This window comes from Daphnia pulicaria, chromosome 6, assembly GCF_021234035.1.
Source record: "Daphnia pulicaria isolate SC F1-1A chromosome 6, SC_F0-13Bv2, whole genome shotgun sequence".
In the NCBI taxonomy this organism is placed as follows: domain Eukaryota; kingdom Metazoa; phylum Arthropoda; class Branchiopoda; order Diplostraca; family Daphniidae; genus Daphnia; species Daphnia pulicaria.
This window is the reverse complement of record NC_060918.1, coordinates 9,846,659-9,866,415: the sequence shown is the minus strand read 5'-3', so window position 1 is coordinate 9,866,415 and position 19,757 is coordinate 9,846,659. Positions and strand designations below refer to the sequence as shown.

Sequence of the window (19,757 nt, the reverse complement as noted above, 5' to 3'; positions counted from 1 at the left end):
GTTATAGATTTTACCATGTACAAGAAAAACAGTGCTAGGAACTAACTGATATACACCTCATCATTTATGATATACCCTTAACCCTTAACTAAGTTAACATTTAATATTTTGTGACATAATTTTAATTCTTCAAAGCTTTGATCGACGAGTGAACCATTTAAACATGGCTTCTGCCGTTTCCTCGGAAGTTTGACATGCATCCAATCTTGCGCACTCTGCAGCATTGACCTTGTGAAGTAACTCTCGATCGATATCACGGCACAACTTTTTCCCGTGAATCATAGACTGTAATTTGTAATGTTTACAATAGAGAAAGGGTAACGTTAGTCAAACCAAATAGACAACCGAAATGACTTACCGTAGCCGGTAGATCAGATATTTCTTTCAATTTTGGCCATATCAGAGAACCTAGTTCAGCAGAGGGGAAAACTTTCGTAACCAAACCCAATTTTTCGGCTTCAATGGCTGCAATTTTTTGCCCGAACAATAATAGTTCAGATGCTTTAAGTGGTCCCATAATGCGCGGGAAAGTAAGAGAAGAGCAACCTTCTGGACATAGACCTAATTGAGTGAATGGAGTGTGTAACCAGGCCTGGACAAATGAAATACCAACGAAATTTTAGCATTTAGATCGCCGATAATAGAAAAAATGACAATACTTCATAAACTTTATGAACCACAACTAACTTTATCGCTGGCGTAAACAGCGTCCATCAAGGCTAGAGTTGTAACAGCAACCCCAACAGCTGGGCCGTTTAGAACAGCAACAATTGGTTTAGGAAAATCTATTAGGGTATCTATAAATTCCCTTAAATTAAAAGGAAAGATAAAATAAAGTTATCTGTGACAACATTAACAACTCTTTTTATTTCACTTACTGCACCATGATTACACCTTTTTTAGCATCTGTTTCAGTTGAGGAGTTCTCTGAAAGTTTTCCCATGAGTACTCCAAAATCATTTCCACTTGAATAAAAGTCTCCTGTTCCAGTAATTGCAACAATTGATATGTTTGGATTCTTTGAAGCTTCTTGTAGAGCATCTGTTATTCCAGCATACTTTGATAGGGACATGGTAGATCAAACCAAAATTCTAAGGTATGCATTTTTTTTATCTTTTTACCATAGCTGGTGTTAAGGCATTTTTCCTCTTTGGAGCATTTAGTTGAATGATAACTAATTTTCCATCTGTCTTGATATTTACACCTGGATACTGTACACTACTGCTGTCCTGGTTCATTTCTGCAACTAAAATTGGAAAAGATCCAAAAGATAATAAGGGAATATTTTCACAATTGATAGATGAAATGGAAGAATTCAGACATTTTGTTTACTGGATCTAGTTGAAAAAATGAAATTTATACAAAATGGCGATGAAAATCAACAAGAGTTCTGTGGCTCTTGATACATGATGCATCACATATTAGTGCAGTAGACAAACTGATTGACTTGATTGTACATTACAGAGTGTAATACCTCATAAAGAAATTATGATACAAATCAAACAAATTCTATATGCCTTAAAAGTAATGCACATTTTAGCCCTCTCTAAAGCCTACTTGTGCCTACCAGTGTGGATGTGTTTGGTGCCTTGGAAAATGTTATTCAAAAATTTTCACACTTTTTTGTCGCACCGTCGAAAATTGCTACAACTCTATACGTTTCTCTTGTTATCTTAAGCTGAACTTTGGCATACGATGTAAGAAATCATCTTGTTGTTTTAACAGGTTGTTGTTTATTTTGTATGAGATTTTGTGCAGACTACAAATGTCAAAACGCCACCTATGAAAGAGATTTGAAACTTTGGAAGAAAGTTTCGACAGATAACGTGGAACTGTGTAATAATAAGAGCGGAAGAGAGAGAGTCAGAAAGCTTGATGCTTGATGTCAAATTAAAATGTTTTATTATTGGAATCAGGGCAGAATGGATTTAAACTAGTCTGATTTATTCACTCCCTAAATTCTCAATTTGCTGAATGAGAAGATCCAATTCTGATGGTAACTTAAAATTTTGGAATGGATTACCAAACCGTTTTAGTTGATCATTTGTGGATTCAAATCTATTTTGAAACCTGTTTTGAATTGATTAGATTTCATAAAATGATTGCTGAAATGGTAATTACTGGTCTTTTGTTACCAGACAGTTAAAACTCTTTTGTAATCAGGTGATGAAGCTAAAGTCTGAAGTTGTTGCAATCCTATCAAAAAATAGTTATTTTCAACTAATTGACTTTGGTGATCTGATTCTAAGGCTTCTTCAAGAATTGGTTCGATGACTATGATACATTTTCCCTTCTGATTTAACCGAGATAGGAACCAACTGATTCCCTCTACAGCCACATTCATCCATTGATGCTCATCGGTGTAATCATCAATCTACAAAAAACAAGCTTTTACAAGGTATACTTTCCATATTCTTGCAATTTATACTTGAATAACGTGAAATTCTTACCTCACTCAATGATAGCCTTTCCTGCAGTGTTTTCTTTAGCATTTGAATATTGTGTTGATGCCTCTCCTCATTAGAGTGCAGAAGAAATATTGAAGGCATTAATGGCTCGTCAAATTCACTTCTCCCATTCTTTTTCTTTTTTTTCTTTTTTAGAAATATTGCAGCTATCGCACAAATAATAAAGAAAATAGACATCGCTCCGAAAACAATAACTGTGGGATCGTTTCTACCGATGGGAACTTAATCATATTTATTAAGTAATTTGAATTATAAACTAAAGATTTACTGCGGTTCCTTACAGATGATTTGTGTGCTGTTACTTGATCTGGTACACGGAAGGTACGTCACAGAAAAAGGATGAATACATCTTGGATCGACTGGGGTAACCTGGTGTATGAGGAAACTAGCTTGAGTCAAAGTAAGTTTCTTAATTATCTCATTTTCAATTACTTTGAAACAGTAGAATCCCTCTGTTAAATTACTTAAGATGATTCTATCTCTCGAAATCCTCTGCGAACGACAAAGAATTAGCTGATATAAGTAAAATGTTGGCCGATTGTGAAGGGTGATTCACATTCAGTCAACCTACTACTTTAATAGAATAGTTAGGTGGCAGCATAGCTAGCAGGTCGCAATTTGTAACATCTTCCTCGATATTATACACTTCAATGTCAAAAGTATTAAAGTTAAAGCCATCGCTTTGATTCATCCCCAATCGGATGAAAAGATCGCTGTAGTGTTAGAATAGGGGGTAGAATAATTTCTGTCCATCCTAGAAGATGGACTCTTCTCTAATTTGTAAAATTAAATATTACTTAGAGCCATGTTGTTGGATGTTTAATGTGGGATTCCATTGGATGACATCTAGTTCCGTCAATTTTGTTTCTAAGTAAAAAGGAACTTCTGAATTACATACAGGCAGGCTACTTGTCCATTCCCCATGGTAAACAGCCAAACAATAGGTTCCATTGTAGACATGTTCAAAAACTGTCCAAGTTTTTTTCTGGATAAGTAATAGCTGAATTTGATCAAATAAAATTAACAATGTTTTTCTTTCTTTAGCTGGCTTGCCTGTGGCAATGTTGTTAAACTCTCACAGATAGAAAAACTTTGTCTAGTAAAGCTGGTCCATTGACATTCCGTTTTAAACCCTACTGTTTGGTAAAGGAGGAAAGTATATAACGAGGATGCTTGTTCGCATGCCCTCTCTATTTTCAATGTGTGGCCGTTATATTCAGCGATTGCGTTACAATTCGGTAATTCCCAGAATACCTGTGTGCCTCCTGCCAACTAAACAACAAATAAGAAGGAACAGAATATCAGTAAACGCATTTTTTAAACAAATTATTGTGTTGCGACGACCTTGATTACGCAGACAAACGCAAGAATAGAAAGAGTGACCATTTCATGGTTTCACCTCAATATACGAAACTGATTTTTATTTTCCACCATTTAAATCTGTACTCACAGGTAACACGAATACTATACACACTAACAGGCTTTAGCAATTTACTTCACTCTTCACAGATAACGCAATCACTTAACCAAAAGCGAGATAAGATATGAAATGAGGCGTTTAACCTTGCATACAATGCATACGTATATCTGCCGTGAACAGGAAAATTTTTACTTAATTTCGAAATGGATTGTTATCTTAGTGGAAAGGCTAAACTGTCCTTCAGTGATCACATATTTCAATCCTTGATTTTGTTCGCTATGAAAATATTGATGTCACAATAGTAGTAGGGAGCAGTAGCAATGGGATTTTGTTTTAAGCATATCCAGAGTTTATTTTCAATAAGGCATAACTAATACAATAATCATAAGCTCGAAACATAATGTAATGCACTGATGTGATTAACATTTTATCCAACATTGTTTCTCTGTTCTTGATAATATCTTTTTAAGTGGAATTTTTCAAATAGAATCGCGGATCCAACGGAATACAACATACGAGCGACACATAAGAAACCATATAATTGCAGGTAAGTATTTTTTTTTTAACCAACAGAACGGTTCATTGCGTTTTTTTTAAATTATTATTTAGGTATAATGGGAAAATGGATTTTAAAAAAAGTAATGGTTTCTCGGTAATGGAATTTTTTGGGTTGCCCCTCCTACTTTTGGCCAGTTATCCCAATTGAGTTTTCTGCAGTTTAATTATTGCGTTGCATATTTGTAAACTAAGAGGATCTATCTATGCTCTTAAGTTTAAATTGGTGCTCTCCTACTTTCTCATATCTATAAGCAGAGGGACTGTTTGGAAATATTTTTGAGTAAGGTCTTCTTTCTATGTAAACAGTTTTGTCTCTTTCACTAAATCTTACCCTTTTCTTCCCGTAAGAACCATCACGTGAGCGACCAAGATTTAAGATCGAAGAGTTTAAGGCGCGGTTGGCTGTAGCACTGGCTGTAGGTTGTCGTGTAGGTTGTTTCTCAGTTCCTTTCTCGGTACCTGTAAACGCGAAAATTTGATTGACCGCTATTTTTTATCGTAAATTAGATAGTCTTAAATTACCTCTAGCTACTCGATTAACCACTGGCTTGAAGGAAGGAGTAATGTCGTTTGATGCACTTGCAGAATTTGTGAGTAGTTCGGCGTCTTCAGACGGATGTTTTCCTTTAGACGAATCAGTCTTCGACCCAGAATCTATGGTTTTCGTCGCTTTGCGAGGAATAACATAATTTGAGGACCATGCTGCGTTGGGGGTTTCTTTCTTTTCTTTGATGGATTGGTTTTTGCTTTTCATCAAATCAGCAGCCAACTTGTCATTACGAGATGTGGCGGTTGATTTTGCCTAAATAATGACATCACGATTAAAACATACCGAACGAGATTTTTTATTTAATTGTTTTTAAAATTTGTATACCTTTACTGGACGTGGTTGTGGAATCAATGGTTTGTAAGTTGGAATTTGTTCATGAAATTTGTTCCCCATTGTAGAAACAGGCTGAAAGTTAACACCGGATGTGGTGGAAGATCCATTTTTTTTGTGTGCCAGTCTAACAGAATTGTTATAACTTGTTAGATCCTGATCTTCTTCAATTTTACGTCTCAGCGTTGACGGCTTTTTCTTTTTGAAGTTGGTAGATTCGCTTTGGCGAAATGTTTTCCCTCGTCTGCTAACAAAAGGCCGAGGTCTTGTTGGTTTAGTTGATTTTTCTTTTGATTTGAACCGACCAGAAGCAAGAAGATTTTCTAATTTTTCTTCCTTTGTTTCAATTGCTTCGGATATTTCTTTTTCTTCTTCTTGGCTTGTAATAGCAGGTGGTGTGATGTTGGATTGTGTTGATATCGATGGCATATCGTCATCTGTAGAGCTTGCATTTGATTCAGTATCTAATGGGGAATCAGGTTGGAATGGCACCAGAACTGGTGGTATATTAGGTTCTGAATCTTCCTCGTCGGAACTAAGAGTTATTTCTTCAATTTTTGTTTGTAGATATTGCGTCAAGGATGTTATATTTTCTTCGCCTTTCGATGAAGTTGTTCGCCGTATGACACGTAATCCTTCTGGAGTGTTTAGCGACTTCTCCGTTACAAATTCTGAAGACATTTTCGATGGATGTAAACCTAAATCGTTTAGAGCGATCCTCTTTTTGTCTTTATGGGTTATTGCTTCATCTTCAGAATCAGACAACCGAAGGAGTCGTTTAGTACCTTTAATTGGCACTTTTTCCTTGGTTTTTTTCAAGTTTACCATTTTTGACTCCATTTCTTCTTCAGAATCCGAAAAGTTGGTAAAAACGCGCGGTTTTTTCGTTGAACGATATGTATATGATTTTTCGAAATCGATGGGAAGGCGAAGGCGCTCTATCATAACTTTACATACCGCATTCAGTTTAGGATCTGCGTATTTTTTTGAAGCTGCGTTTGTTCTAGAAATGTTTGTGAGTTCAGGAGTCGAGTTGCTCATCGAAGAAAAGCAAGAATTTATGAAACAGTCTCCGTCCATTCCTGAAATTACAGATAAATGTTGAATGTTAAAAAAACAGTATATTATTTAATCGGTAGACTTAAATAAGTATCACTAGATGTCACTTTTCATTAAGAGATATAAAATTTTTTAAATTATAAAAATTTATGTTATCAGAATTTGATTTAGTTTCAACTCTAATTAAATAATTGTAAGTTAATTTATGTTCATAAACTCCAATTTGAGGATAACATTCTTCATTTTAATTGATAGTAATTGTTGACATACATAAATCATTTACTTAATTCTACCGCTAGATGCCGCTTCAACAGCTGTCATTATTTAAAGAAGCGCCAGATGGCGTGGGGTGTACAGAATGGAGTTTCAAAATTAGGTTTGTGTTTACTGGGGATTTAATTAATTATTTTGCTGTGATTACAAGGGATATTTTTCGTACTTAAAATAATTTTTGTTTTAACTTTTTTTAATTTGTGGAAAAAAAATATTGTGCATCAACTTGGTTCTGGTAAGAGGACAAGCAACAGCTTTGTAGTAAGTATACCATATGTATGCCATACCAATTTCCCTCCCAAAAAAATTTCTCAAACGAATAGCGCGATGATTGTGAAGAATCGTAGTGTATCGAGTTAAATATCGATATATTACTTACCTCGCGTTGCCCTACCATTTCAACCACACCCTTTTGTTTCTCCTTCAACAAACTTGTTGTGAGACGAACCGTCGGGGCTGAGATATTAACAGAAAGCAAAGGCAATGAAAGTAATGTGCGATTTGGTTAATATTTGCAGTTCAACATAGTATAATTTTAAAATTTTTTCACTGTTGATAAATTTTGTTCAGATAACATTGAGATGATCTAGTAAATGTCCCAAGTTCTGCTCTACAACATAAATGCTGTATAAATTAGAATGGTATAAATACTTGAACACCACAATGCCTTTTTGAATATTATTTCCAACAGTGACAAAAATTATTCATTACACAAGTTACCTATAGCTATAATATAGTGACTAAACTTTTCGATTGCATTTTATCGGGTATATTTTCAATTATAGAAATAGAACAACTGCAAGTAATAACCTGTCGATGAGCAGCGATGTGCAGTCACGAAGAACAAGTTGCGATTCTGAAAGAAAAAAAAACATAAATTACCAACAAATTCTTCAAAATATCTGGGAGTTGAAATGACTGACCAATATATTGATCAGTCAATTTTTATACGAAGTAACAAACAAACTCAAATAGCATTTCCTAACATAGTAGAACATTTACAATTAAGTCGAAATAAAACTTACCAAAAATAGGAGACTCTAGAAGCACTTTTCGCCTCGACGGTTGCTTGTAGAAAATGAAGTACTGTAGCTTCGTCAGGGGGGCCTTTTTATACTCCATCCCAGTCCACTGTTCCTATGCAAGTTCGTCACGCATTTCTACGCGTCTATGCGAGTCTCCGAGTCAGCATCTGGGGAAGGGTAAAAAGCCGACCAATCAGAACGGAACATTTCCTTTTTTGGAAGTTTCGAGGAAAAAAGAAAGCCATTTCCGGTTTCAGAAGTTTCGAGAACATTTTCCTTTGTCATAAAGTTATTTTATGAGTCAGTCCCAGGGGAAACGATATTTTTTTGTTGTTGCAGCTGCTTTTTCAGTGAGTTTTGATCGGGGTCAACACACTGGGGGAACAAAAAAAGGATAAAAGCAACTTAGAAACAGGATACGCTCGCAGCCTTGGGATATAAACTTTTTTTGTACGTGTTATTTCAGCCGTTTGGTTTGTTTCTCTTCTACGCTTGATGACCTTCATGGAATTTTGTCATTGACGCGCCCTTCTTCGTTCATGGTAAACTTGTATAGACTTTTTTTTAACACGTCAGGCGCACATGTGAACACAGTTAAGATAATTCCATACAATTTAATCTATTCACGGCATTCCATAACTTTTTGCTGTATTTTTCATAATACGTAAGTTGAAATTGTTACCACATTTAACAAAGTAACGACATTAAAGGACCGTTTCTATCTTTTTATTCCGTGATTTTCCGTCGGAGATGAAAAGATGCCTAAGAACTGAATAAAAGAAACCTCACATTACACGTTATCAAAGTTTTTAAAACAAGTGTGATATGAGATCAAATATAATATTTCTTCAGCTTTTTGTGAGCCGTGATTTCATCATATTTACTTTTTTGCATTGCTTTCTGTTTACACATTTCAAAATATATTTACTCACTATTTACTAAATCAATAATATGTGCCTTTGATTGTGCCAAATTAAAAAGTGTATTCTATTCAAATGTATTAGAAATTAGTAATGGACTAAGTTTGAATTTTGAAATGATTAATTTCAAAAAAAGATCTTGAATCGTCGTATTGTAACAGAAGCAGACGCATAATAAATGAGACGTGTTTTCCATTTTCAGAAAAAAAAAAACAATTTATTGTCTGCTTTGCTCAATTTTGATAGATGAATTAATACGATTAATAACGAAAAATTTAACTATTGCAGTTTGGTAAACAGTTGTTTAGTGCACATATCATGGAAGCAAATCAATTAAGTGAAGCAGAGCGCAGCAATCAAAGAAGGATTAAAAATCGCCAATCCACCGAATTCAACAATGAAATAAACAATCCATGTTCTAAGGTTGTATAATTTAAAAAATTGGGTTTTTAAGTTAGAAGCTACACTAGTATATATGCAATATATATATATTTTGTTTTTACATAGGAACACAAAATGGCTAATGAATGTTCTGTCAAACATTTTGAAGATCGGGACAAGTGCAAAGCATATTTTGCAAACTATCGCAGTTGTATGGAATTTTGGGCAAGTGAAGTAGTATTGTCTATGCTGGGATGAATTCATATTTTGAAAAATTCAACTTTTAACACTAAAATGATTTCTTTCAGACAAATATTAAAGCTGAGAGAAGACGAGAGAGAATTCGTCCACTGTTACCTCCACCTGAAGAAAGGGAACAAATTCTCAGAGATGCTAGAAGTAAAGCAAAGCTGTCGTAAGCAATATTTAGTGTGTTGCTTTTACTGTCTTAGTTCTGTGATAAAGATTATACTTTACATCTTAATGGTAAAGACCTTTTATTTCATCTACATAAGTATTTTTCACAATAAAAGTGAAATATCGGAGTATAGGATTCTTGTGCATATTACAGGTTGTGTAATTAGGAATCTGTTATTGAATTTATATTTAGAATGTAGTTAATTTCAATGTAGTCTAGTTTCCCTTTGTAAATGGCTGTTATCTGCCTCTCAAGACTGCAATATCCTAACACGAAGTTGAATAAAATTTAACTGTGCAAATATTTGTTAGGTACAGGAAATACCATAGTAATTAGACTTCTTCTACATAGGCATAAATTTCGCGGAAGTTGAGGAAGCAATGTTATATAATTATGGAAGATCAAGAAATTGATCGGTTCAGGGGAAAATAATTAAAATGCGAGTCCTGAAAAGCATGGCCTACTTTAATAACGGCCTATCAGCTCGCTATCTCCCTGTTGCCGAATGGTTTCATAGCCAGAGGGTCGTAATCTACTACAGAAAGTTCCACTACGGCCCGGGCCAAACCCGTTCACTCAGTTGGCCCAACCCGCTCCGACCCGCGGAAGAAGAAAAACCCGTCTAAAAAACCCATTAAAAAAAAAACCGCTAAAAACGTCCCGGGCCACAGCCCTAATACCATCTATGAAAATAGGGGATGGGAAGGGGTAGCCGGGTAGGGGCTGGGAACCATTCGGCAACAGGGAGATAGCGAGGTGATGGGCCGTTATTAAAGTAGGCCATGCTGAAAAGTTACTCTACATATAAGTGGAAGTGGGGCCCATCAAGAAAATACTCCCTTGAGAGCAGTTAACAATTTTTTGCTGTGAAAAGATATTCAGGTGATTAAACCAGGTTAAGATGAGATAGGCTAGGTTTTTATTTTTGTATTCAACTACAGTAAATAGATCGTCATAAAGCATTTCGCCTGAGGATAATAATTCCTTGGGGAAATTTGTTTCCCTGAATGCCATTCTATTATTGGGAAATGAAAACTCCCTTTTACCACGCTTTTACCATTTCTTGTGGGGCGTTGAATGCATGAGAACAAAGGAAACAAACGAGTGACGAGATGCGCTAAATAAATTGTATAAAAGGCTACAACCAATTGGAAATGGATTATTAGTCAGTAGTAGGCATGAGTGTCGAGTAGACGATTACGGTTTGCGTGCTCTCGTTGAACTATCTGTTTTGAGTCGTAAGTAGGCTACCACAAAATTTGTCAAGGTCTATGATTTTCTTAGTAGCTTCATACGGCCACATAGATTTGATATTTTTTGCATAGCATTTCTGAAAACATTTGTAAATAACCTCAATTTCTGAGAAAAGAAATATTTAAAATTGAAATCTAGTTTTCTGCCGCTGTTATTAGACGAAATTGTTACTATCAATATCACCTATTCAGACTAAAGTTAGAAAAGTAAAGAACAATATCCCTTATACCTCACTGGCCATTTTTCACTTGAGCACTAGATTATTTTACAGCACAGCGTGTCCTTGTGGTATCTATTGTTTATTGGCGGGAGAAAAACGAAAGTAGTGAAAGTCCGAAAAGCTTACCCTTCCTGTAGTCACGAGGAATGTCAACTGTCCCCAACAGGTGGCACTTTCTCGTACTTGGTTTCGTGAATATTGTTTTCGCTTTCTAAAAAAATTATTATGATTTGTGCTGTACCATGTTCATTTAATGCATTTAAGCTATACCCAATTCATTTAATTTGTCCTATTTAATGATTACAAAAGCTATTTTGCGGGTGTTTGTTGCTTCGTAAATGTCACCCCAAACTTTGGCTAATAATCTACGCTAGTTTGCCAACAAAGTGTCTGTTTTGTTCATTAAATTTATCGATGATATCATTTTTCATATTACAAGTACAACACACTTTATTTCAGGAGGATTGTAAATGCTGTCAGTCGATATTTCCGTTATCGAAATAAAAGGTAAAATAACAGTTGCTTATTTTAGTGATAAAAAATAGATGAGACTTGAATATAACATCTAGTGTGTAGCTCTAAATTTAAGCATAAGAATTTGGCGTATACTATAAAATGGTAAGTATATATGTATACACACATCTATAAGTCCAAAATGTAATGAGTGATGAGAACTGCAAAATTTAAACCATAGCCTAATATATGGTTATGGGCTACAAACATTCGTCGATTCGTGTTTCGCCTGCACCGACTACGGTTTATAAGCATGCCTCGGGCTTACAGGTCTGTAACACTTGATGGCTGCTCACCCAAAGTGTGAGTCAACTGGCTATAACCATTTATTAAGCTATGATTAAGTCCATTTCCAAGCTCGATATTTTAAAGGTATCAAGTTTCTGTTATCGGAAAATGTCAGGTAAGAAGGTAAGTCTGGTACCGACTAGCTTATAAGTTATAAGTTATCAGAGATATAGTAATTTAAAAATATTCCCTAATGATAGTGGATATTGGAGATGAATTTATTTAGCTTTTCTCATCAAAAAGCTTAATAATTGTGAGGGATAACACAATTTTTGATTAAGAGATAACCTAAGTTACAGGGCCAAATTTTCGCAGATGTAAACTCTTATTCTCATATCCAGCAAAAAAATTGAAATATGTCCTGACACAACCGTCAATTTGCTTACTAAGTCGATGCATTTTTCATAGGACATTTTTACTATTTATTTCACATTTAAAGTTAAAGCCTTTTTCATAAAAAAAATTTAAAAAATATGCTGTAAAGCGTAAGTAATCGGACTTTCAGCCCGTTAGATGGCAGGTATTCATTTCCAGAATGACGATTAACCATTTTTTATCTGTAAGTAGCGGACGACGGTAGAGGAAAAGTGAGCTGCGCTTTCATTTGAATAAGAAAATAGTGTTTAATCGAGAATTTAGATTTTGTTCGAATGAATTTATTACTTAGAAATCACTGAAACTATGCATTTTGTTTAATGAAAAAATATTGTTCAATTTTGGGTGAATAGGTGTAATCTGCATAATGGAAGACTGGTATCTTGAACGCCTTGGTCATCAGAATTCTAGGCATCATTTAAATATCTTGCTGGGACCAAGAGAGAAAGTAAGATTAAGTAAATGGAAACATTTGTTATCAATTTTTTTAACATGGTTTCTTTGTATTAGCTGACAATTGGGCGGAAAGCAGGAGGTGTTGTAGATATTGTGTGTAATGGGAAAACTGTGTCCAGAGAACACTGTGTTTTGAAATATGTTGACAACTGTTGGAGCATTGAAGATTTGAAGGTAAATATTATATCCATAAACTTTAACAGACTGTTTAGATTTTTTTTTTAGAGCATGAATGGAGTTTTCCTGAATAGAAATAGAATTCCAGCAAATACTCCAACCATTCTTCGTGAAAGAGATATATTGGGTGTGGGAGCCATCGAAACAACTGAGTCAGATTACTATGTTTTTAATGTATTGAAAAATACTGTTAAAGATGAAAATGAGGTAATCTCAGCCAAATTAAAGTTTATGTATGTGAAATTTGTGTTAAACTACATTAATTTAATACAAGGCATTGACGAATTTAGAATGATGGTGACCTTATGATTGTTGAAGTACCTGGTGTTTCTGCAGCCCGTGATCCATTGGAGGAATCAGAATGCAGAACAGATCCTTTATCTAATGGTATTACTAAATTTCAAGCAAGTGTGGTTTGAGTAATAGCTTCAATTTTTGTTTACAGATATTGAAAAAGGGAAACCGAGTGATGACCCAGATAAATCAGGTTTGTTCTCATGTCATTTTCAAATGGTGTCGTAATTTTACTTTAATATAACAAATTTTCAATGAAATTGCTAGAAACTCCACAAGGTCAAAATGTAGCTTCAGATGACTCCCAACACATTAAAATACCAAATTTTCCAGAGGTTATACTTCCATCGTCTCCAATATTTTCTGAGAAATCTGATATTCAAGGTATCATAGTGTGTGATGAAGTAAATTGAAAATCTATTGACGTTGAAGTGGTTTAATAGGAATATTCATAGGTGAGTCGTGCGTTTCGCATGAAAAAACAACGCGTGCTTGTACCGCCGAGGAATCTTCCACTGCATCAAATTCGCATCAGCAAAAACGTATACTTAATTTGGATTTTTCTATTTAACAAATGCTTAAGTTTCACCATAATGTATGATATTCCTCTAGGCTCCCATGAAAAGACCCCAGTTCGTAACGACGATGCTAAAATGATTCCAACTTTGTCCAACTCAAAACCCGTACGACCATCGCTGGACGACGCCAAGTTAAAATTGGACTGTAAAGTAGTTATTGAAGGACTTCCAAAAAAATATTTAAATGGTGACATTGCTCACTCCAAAGCAACAAAAAAGCGATTGAATGGCAAGAAACGTTTATTACTCTACAGTTCGGATTCAGATTCCGATAATGAAGACAGTTCTAAAAACATTGCCAACCATCACGCAAAGAATTCCCTAACTGGAGTGGAGTCAAAAGGGAAAGCATTGAAAAAAGTGACTCATCTTAACGAACGCACATCTAGTTCAGAGGATTCCAGTGATGACGATGCCTTGTTTTCATCTAATGCCGCTTCTGTCTGTAAAGTTCCCAAGTCGGTATTCGTCGTAGAAAAACTTTCCAGAGAAGCAGGGTCCGAACAAAGAATTCCTTCTTGCAGTGGTCGAATGGGGTCTGCTTCAGCACCACAAATTGAAAATTTGGTAGAAGACTCTGACGACTGTGCAGTTGTGAAGGCGAATGTTGTTTGTGGGAAACGAAACGACCATTGCCCAGAATCTGATGAGGACGTCATTATTTTGAGTTCCGGTGACGAGGAAACTTTTTCTTCCCAATCCCGCTTCAAACAAGAGCCTTTGGATAGCCCAGTTCGAAAGCATGCCGACGATCATCACGGCAAATCTCCGTTAGTGGTCTCTTCAAGTTCATCAGATGAAGACAGTCCCTTCTTTCCAGAACTCTCGCAAGCATTTCTGAAAGAAATTGCAGAGGAGGAAGAAGAAGAAACGAGTTTATCCAAGAAAATCTCTAGGAAGGGAACTGACGTGGATAAGTTGAATTCACTTGTGAAGTCCGGACGTTTTAACCAAAAAGGAAAAACAATTCTTCAAACCGAACCCCAGAATTTGCATACACCTGTTAGAGGGCGATCTTCCCTGGCAACTGCTGGTGAGTCTTCTAGGAGGGAAACGGATAACCAGTCAGCCGAAGACGATCAACGAAAAAAATTACAATCAAAAGTCGCTACACCACGAATTCCAATAATACCGCCTAAACCACAGACCGGCCGCAAGAGAAAATCAGCGAATGGCATTGGCTCAGTTCGAGAAAAGTTATGTAAAGAGCACGGGATGGAAAGTTATCGTGTTTCCGTTAACGAAGCAAGCAAGAAGAAGGCAAAAAATAGACCGATGAGCGATAGAAGATTGACCGAACAACCATCTACTAGTGTTGATCCCACTAAGAAATTTCTAACCCCCCGACCGTCTACCCAGGTTCCCAAAGAGCCAAAGTCATCTGCGCCAATTCCAGTGAAGGTAATATCAGTTTAATATTTTGGTTGTCAAAATCTCGTTTATAAAATTCTCTTTGATAGGCCAAAGTAACCAAGAAATCCCGCGGAGATTTATTTTTAAAAGATTTCGTTGGTGAAGAAAATGGACCGAAGGAAGGTACTAAGAAAGCCACAAGTTCTTCATTACCCGGTTTCAGCATACCAAGGTTACCGAAGACGTCCAATGCCGAAAGAGTGTCTAATGATCAAGATGCTTCGAATTCGGCAAGTTCATCTGCACACAAGAGGAAATATCCCGGCGATGACAATGAATCAGAACCAATGGGAGCAGATTCAATGGAATCGTCTGAGACTCCTTCCGTGTCGTATTCCTTCAAGAAACCCCATGTCCGAGTAGCACGGAGAGTTAGCGTTTCTGAAGATGGCGATAAAAATGAAGCATCATCGGGACATTCAAAACATCCTAGCAGATATCAGGATAGATCAAGAGATGAGGCTCAACCGCTTGGAAGAAACAAGAAGTGGGTTCCACCGAATTCAATAAGAAATGTTCGTCGAGAAGGAAGGGAAATACCATCACTTCCCGGTCAACATCAACACCCAGCCCCTTCTAATTCCAATGCGAGTCCAATGGCCCCATCAAATCCTAATGATGAAACTATTCCACTTCCCGTCCCTGGTAAGTGTGTTGAACTTATTAAAATATTTGTTTTTTATTATTTATTTAAATTTTTTATGTAGATGATGAAATACAGCGTCCACGTCCGATTTCTGACAATGGTATGCGTGGTATTCTAAAATATCAAGGCTTGAAGAATGGTTTATACCGTCCAAAGAAAGTGTCGATCGTGGAGGTGAAAAACAAAATTCATGAAATTGAATCAAGACCCCCAACTCCACCTCTTCCCACTAAAACTCCTGTCCGTCCTGTGGATAGGGTTGCTTTAACGAACGACATTCTGTACAGAATATGTAACTGGTGTTATGAATGGATTGAAGTAACTTTTTTTCATTTTATTTTACGTGAGAAATTTTGATTCTAATTGAAATTTTTTAAAATAGGAACAAAAGAAGCAAAAGAATGATGTGCCGCCCCCGCTACTTAATGCATTACAACGAGAAAATGATAAAAGTCTTCCAGAGCTCTCGCTGTTACCAGTTGTGTCAGCTTATGACAGTCTGGAAGCTTATTGTAGCATTTTTACCCCACTTATGCTCCACGAGACATGGGCTAGCCTTTGCAAGGATATGGAAACAAGCCAACATGATTCTATAAGACCATTGATTTATTCAAAACCCAAGTTCTGCGATGGTTTCGCTCTTCTTCAATGTGAAGCTCTGTCGCCAATAAGGATAATCGATATGGAACTCGTAACCTTGACTGTCCATATTTCACCTCAGAAACCTCCTGTGAAATTTTTTGGTGTTGCTGAACAAGTGGTGACCAGAAATTGGCGGGCAGAAGACGTTGATCCGCGTCTGTTGGAAACCTGTCAGCGCCAAAATGTTCTTTACTTCAGGATGTCGTTCGTTCTATGGATTAAGATGTCCAATGTCCCCAAAGAACTGGACAAAATCTTTTCCGTCACTAAAATATCACGACTTAACACGGTAGTTAAACAATTCATTCTCAACGCCGAGTTAGCTTGTTCCCCTCTATGTGACGTAATCCTTCACCCAAGTGATTATGTGGATGCATTCAAGTTGGACACAGTTGATGTTGAAGAAAATCATCCAGTTTTGAATCCTTGTCAATATCAAGCTGTCGAGTCCATTACAAGGACGATGGTTTGCGCATCAGACCGTGAACCTAAAGTTGCCCTTTTACAGGGACCTCCAGGTTAGATATTTTGTCCTCATCTATTTTGTGTTTTATTTAAAATGTTAACATGTGCTTTTCATTTAGGTACTGGAAAATCCCATGTAATTGTAGAATTGATTTCGCGCATGATGTTTACGCATTACGAAAAAACCAACAGCTTCCCACGTATACTAGTCTGTGCACCATCGAACAATGCAATCGATGAAATAGCCAACCGCCTTATGATTGCACGTGATGAGAAGAAGAGTAGATACAACAGTAAGTAAATTTTAGTTTAAACAATGACCTGCAATTTTAATAATTTTTTTTGCTTTCCACAGTTGTGCGCATCGGAGTTCTGGCGTCCATGCATCCCAACGTGGCAAGAATTTCTCTTGACGAATTAACGAGAAAATTTCAACGAGATACTATAGCTACAAAAGATTCCCCGGAAAGTGGCAAACTTCGAACTTTAACAGAAGAATTACATAGTCTCCGAAAAAACAAGACCAATTTAATAGCTTCAATTGATGCTGCCAACAAGGTTTATTTAAAAATTTAGTCCAGTTTTGAACCCGTGTTAAAATTATTTTCACTTCATAGAGAGGACAATCGGATGAAGCCCGGATGCATGGGAGAAAATTAGAGCAGTTAGAAATTCAAATTGACGGAGTGGACAGGTCCTATCAAGAATGCTATAAAACTCATGCAAAGTATTTTAATTCTGACAAAGAGCGTCTTGCGATGAAAAAACATTTGATTTCTCGTGCTCAAATTATCTGCACAACTCTGAATTCTTGCCGCAGTAGAGAAATGGAGACCCTCTTCATTGAGTAAATACCTTTAATTTTCCTAAATGTTCGTAAAAATTGATGGTTTTTTTTTATTATTTCCTAGGGAAAGGTCTAGCAAATCATTTCTTTGTTGCATACTTGACGAAGCATCCCAGTGTACGGAGCCCGAATCACTTACGCCGCTCGCTTTTGGTATTAGCAAACTTGTTTTGATCGGGGACCCAGATCAGTTACCTGCAACTGTGACTTCTCAGGTACAATTTTTAAAAATGCCATTCACACACATTATTACATGAACACTCAAAATATTTTTTATTTTTTTATATTTTGCCCCTTTCAGGTTGCCGCAAAAAATCGATTTGATCAGTCGCTTTTCAATCGTTTTTACTCCAATAGAATGATTACAAATCGGGAGAACGAGGAAGGCGTCATGATGTTGAACACGCAATATAGAATGGCCCCTTCTATATGCGAGTGGCCTTCAAAGTACTTTTACGGTGGCAAACTTGTAACAGCTGAAGGTCTTATCAGGAACGGACCTTGTTACGAATACAGGTTCGTTTTCGTGAATCGTTTTAACTGCTGTGACCTCCATTTCTTTTCCAGTTTTCGAACCATTTAGAATTATAATTATGAATCTCAATTTTTTAGGGTGTTAAACGTGATTGATGGACTTGAACAACTTGTAGATCAAAGTTTCAAGAACGAGAACGAGGCCGCTTTGGTGGCAAAAATTGTAACGTTGATCGTGAACTCTCCGTTGACCCGTGGGAAATCTGTTGGTGTCATCACCTTTTACCGGAGTCAACAGCAATATATAGTTAAAAAAATGAATGAAGAGGTTAACCGTATAAAGTAAGTACACCATCTATTGGTTTGATAATTTGGCGATAAATATTCCGTAAAACTTATTTTATTTCAAATATTTTTCAGCGCATCCCGAGTAGAGGTGAACACCGTCGACAGTTTCCAAGGAAGAGAGAAAGATATTGTCATAGTCTCTTGCGTAAGAGCACGGGAAGTAAGAAATCTCGGCGGAGATATTGGTTTTGTTAGCTCGTTGCAAAGAATGAATGTCGCCATGACCCGTGCCAAAGAGTCGCTTATAGTTTGTGGGCATTTTCAAACGTTGCAAATGAACGAGACATGGCAGGATTTGATTAACAATGCTAGGAGTCGAGATGTTGCGCATGTTGTTACTAGTACCTACACTTCTGATAACTTGCGTCCTTTACTCTTTCGTCCTGTACCCAATGTGTAATACTCTGCGCTTAACGTTGAAACATTCGTTCCTTAAGATGTATATTGTGGAAGTGATTTCCCAGTCGTTCTCAACCATCACTTCCAGTCATATGTATCATCATTTGTACAAACTGTTACTTCGCAACCGGTTGCGCGAAATTTGATTTCATATTTTTGTATTTAACCTTAACCGGTTGCGTGAAATTAGATTTCATCTTTTTGTATTTAACCTTCCTACCTTTAAAATATTGATTTAAAAATTCAGAATACAAGACCTGTAAACAGGATTTCTCCTTACAGCTTGTAATTCATCCCCTAATTAGGTAAATAGAAAGAAAAAGTATTGTGGGTAAACTGTAACTTTTATTGGCCCGTCTTGTTTGAAAAATTATCATCATTAAATTTCAGGATTCTTCGACGTTGGTAAGGAAGTATGGAACGCCATAGGGACAAAAAATTAACTGCTCCCAAGTTAGCATTAATTTAGTGTTCTCCAAAAATAAGTGCTCAAAATTTAGTGCTCTCTCGCATCCGCCCTCTAGCGGGCCGTTCAAAATATTTCGCTATTAATGAAAAAATTGACTATTGAATATCGATTAAAATCTTATTTTCGAATACATCAGCGTCGATCAGCGTCTTGCCCCATCACCTCCGCCACCACCCTTCTGTCCTGTGATTTTTATCGTCTCTTTTTATGATTCCATCTTTGTCGAAGTAATCTTCGTGACTAGTACTTCGTCGATACTTTTTCTTCTTCCCCAGCAAAAGTAACAATATTAGTCCTGGCATGTTCCGATGTTCGGCATCGCCGGACATGCCGAACATCGGATGTTGGATGTTGGATGACGGATTTCAGGATTCTCGGAAGACATAAGGGGTTGCCGGGTTGGCAAAGGTGATGAGGCAAGAAAAAGGGCAAGCATTCGAATTTAGAAATCCCATAGTTTAGCTAAATATTGGATTTTAATCGATAGCTTCTAACTC

The 19,757-nt window shown here is 36.5% G+C and overlaps 5 protein-coding genes and 1 long non-coding RNA gene across 22 annotated transcripts; 3 read left to right on the top strand and 3 right to left on the bottom strand.

The window, feature by feature from the left end:
• Nucleotides 1-42: 42 nt before the first annotated feature.
• LOC124343318 (enoyl-CoA delta isomerase 2-like) lies at nucleotides 43-1,757 on the bottom strand. Of its 4 annotated transcripts, none has more exons than XM_046796629.1 (6): nucleotides 1,558-1,757; nucleotides 1,122-1,246; nucleotides 879-1,057; nucleotides 688-808; nucleotides 359-592; nucleotides 43-285 (listed from the first exon to the last, which is right to left on the bottom strand). In XM_046796629.1, exons 2-6 carry the CDS (start codon nucleotides 1,236-1,238, stop codon nucleotides 130-132), a joined length of 807 nt encoding a protein of 268 aa, XP_046652585.1. In that variant the 5' UTR covers nucleotides 1,239-1,246; nucleotides 1,558-1,757; the 3' UTR covers nucleotides 43-129. The 4 variants fall into 4 exon arrangements, with proteins under 4 accessions (XP_046652585.1, XP_046652584.1, XP_046652582.1 ...); XM_046796628.1 differs by having other exon boundaries at nucleotides 1,122-1,240; XM_046796626.1 differs by having other exon boundaries at nucleotides 1,568-1,757.
• A 93-nt stretch (nucleotides 1,758-1,850) lies between these two features.
• Nucleotides 1,851-5,287, top strand: LOC124343382. Of its 4 annotated transcripts, none has more exons than XR_006919192.1 (6): nucleotides 1,851-1,996; nucleotides 2,089-2,163; nucleotides 2,250-2,398; nucleotides 2,604-2,868; nucleotides 3,513-3,920; nucleotides 3,978-5,287. It is a non-coding gene; the product is annotated as an uncharacterized LOC124343382 (long non-coding RNA). The 4 variants fall into 4 exon arrangements; XR_006919193.1 differs by having other exon boundaries at nucleotides 3,513-4,435; nucleotides 4,498-5,287; XR_006919191.1 differs by having other exon boundaries at nucleotides 3,513-5,287.
• Nucleotides 1,886-3,936, bottom strand: LOC124343252. The gene is made up of 9 exons (XM_046796516.1): nucleotides 3,813-3,936; nucleotides 3,522-3,740; nucleotides 3,266-3,453; nucleotides 3,040-3,181; nucleotides 2,901-2,960; nucleotides 2,750-2,837; nucleotides 2,451-2,689; nucleotides 2,136-2,374; nucleotides 1,886-2,070 (listed from the first exon to the last, which is right to left on the bottom strand). The coding sequence occupies exons 1-9, from the start codon at nucleotides 3,852-3,854 to the stop codon at nucleotides 1,944-1,946; spliced, it is 1,344 nt and encodes a 447-aa protein (XP_046652472.1). The 5' UTR covers nucleotides 3,855-3,936; the 3' UTR covers nucleotides 1,886-1,943.
• LOC124343219 lies at nucleotides 4,489-7,823 on the bottom strand. Of its 2 annotated transcripts, XM_046796467.1 has the most exons (6): nucleotides 7,684-7,823; nucleotides 7,469-7,514; nucleotides 5,321-6,408; nucleotides 4,969-5,248; nucleotides 4,778-4,905; nucleotides 4,489-4,706 (listed from the first exon to the last, which is right to left on the bottom strand). In XM_046796467.1, exons 3-6 carry the CDS (start codon nucleotides 6,404-6,406, stop codon nucleotides 4,692-4,694), a joined length of 1,509 nt encoding a protein of 502 aa, XP_046652423.1. In that variant the 5' UTR covers nucleotides 6,407-6,408; nucleotides 7,469-7,514; nucleotides 7,684-7,823; the 3' UTR covers nucleotides 4,489-4,691. The 2 variants fall into 2 exon arrangements, with proteins under 2 accessions (XP_046652423.1, XP_046652422.1); XM_046796466.1 differs by having other exon boundaries at nucleotides 4,489-4,905.
• Nucleotides 6,792-9,530, top strand: LOC124343363 (coiled-coil-helix-coiled-coil-helix domain-containing protein 7-like). Of its 2 annotated transcripts, none has more exons than XM_046796699.1 (4): nucleotides 6,792-7,147; nucleotides 8,892-9,026; nucleotides 9,111-9,209; nucleotides 9,293-9,530. In XM_046796699.1, exons 1-4 carry the CDS (start codon nucleotides 7,142-7,144, stop codon nucleotides 9,401-9,403), a joined length of 351 nt encoding a protein of 116 aa, XP_046652655.1. In that variant the 5' UTR covers nucleotides 6,792-7,141; the 3' UTR covers nucleotides 9,404-9,530. The 2 variants fall into 2 exon arrangements, with proteins under 2 accessions (XP_046652655.1, XP_046652654.1); XM_046796698.1 differs by lacking the exon at nucleotides 6,792-7,147 and adding an exon at nucleotides 7,158-8,282.
• A 721-nt stretch (nucleotides 9,531-10,251) lies between these two features.
• Nucleotides 10,252-19,070, top strand: LOC124343119. Of its 9 annotated transcripts, none has more exons than XM_046796237.1 (20): nucleotides 10,252-10,284; nucleotides 11,336-11,383; nucleotides 12,406-12,500; nucleotides 12,563-12,682; nucleotides 12,734-12,892; nucleotides 12,976-13,072; nucleotides 13,131-13,172; nucleotides 13,247-13,363; nucleotides 13,423-13,521; nucleotides 13,592-14,958; nucleotides 15,018-15,615; nucleotides 15,678-15,934; nucleotides 15,999-16,776; nucleotides 16,843-17,016; nucleotides 17,079-17,281; nucleotides 17,341-17,570; nucleotides 17,635-17,785; nucleotides 17,872-18,086; nucleotides 18,183-18,386; nucleotides 18,465-19,070. In XM_046796237.1, exons 2-20 carry the CDS (start codon nucleotides 11,347-11,349, stop codon nucleotides 18,790-18,792), a joined length of 5,271 nt encoding a protein of 1,756 aa, XP_046652193.1. In that variant the 5' UTR covers nucleotides 10,252-10,284; nucleotides 11,336-11,346; the 3' UTR covers nucleotides 18,793-19,070. The 9 variants fall into 9 exon arrangements, with proteins under 9 accessions (XP_046652193.1, XP_046652196.1, XP_046652195.1 ...); XM_046796240.1 differs by lacking the exon at nucleotides 10,252-10,284 and adding an exon at nucleotides 10,340-10,640 and having other exon boundaries at nucleotides 13,271-13,363; XM_046796239.1 differs by lacking the exon at nucleotides 10,252-10,284 and adding an exon at nucleotides 10,340-10,640 and having other exon boundaries at nucleotides 13,259-13,363.
• Nucleotides 19,071-19,757: the final 687 nt, after the last annotated feature.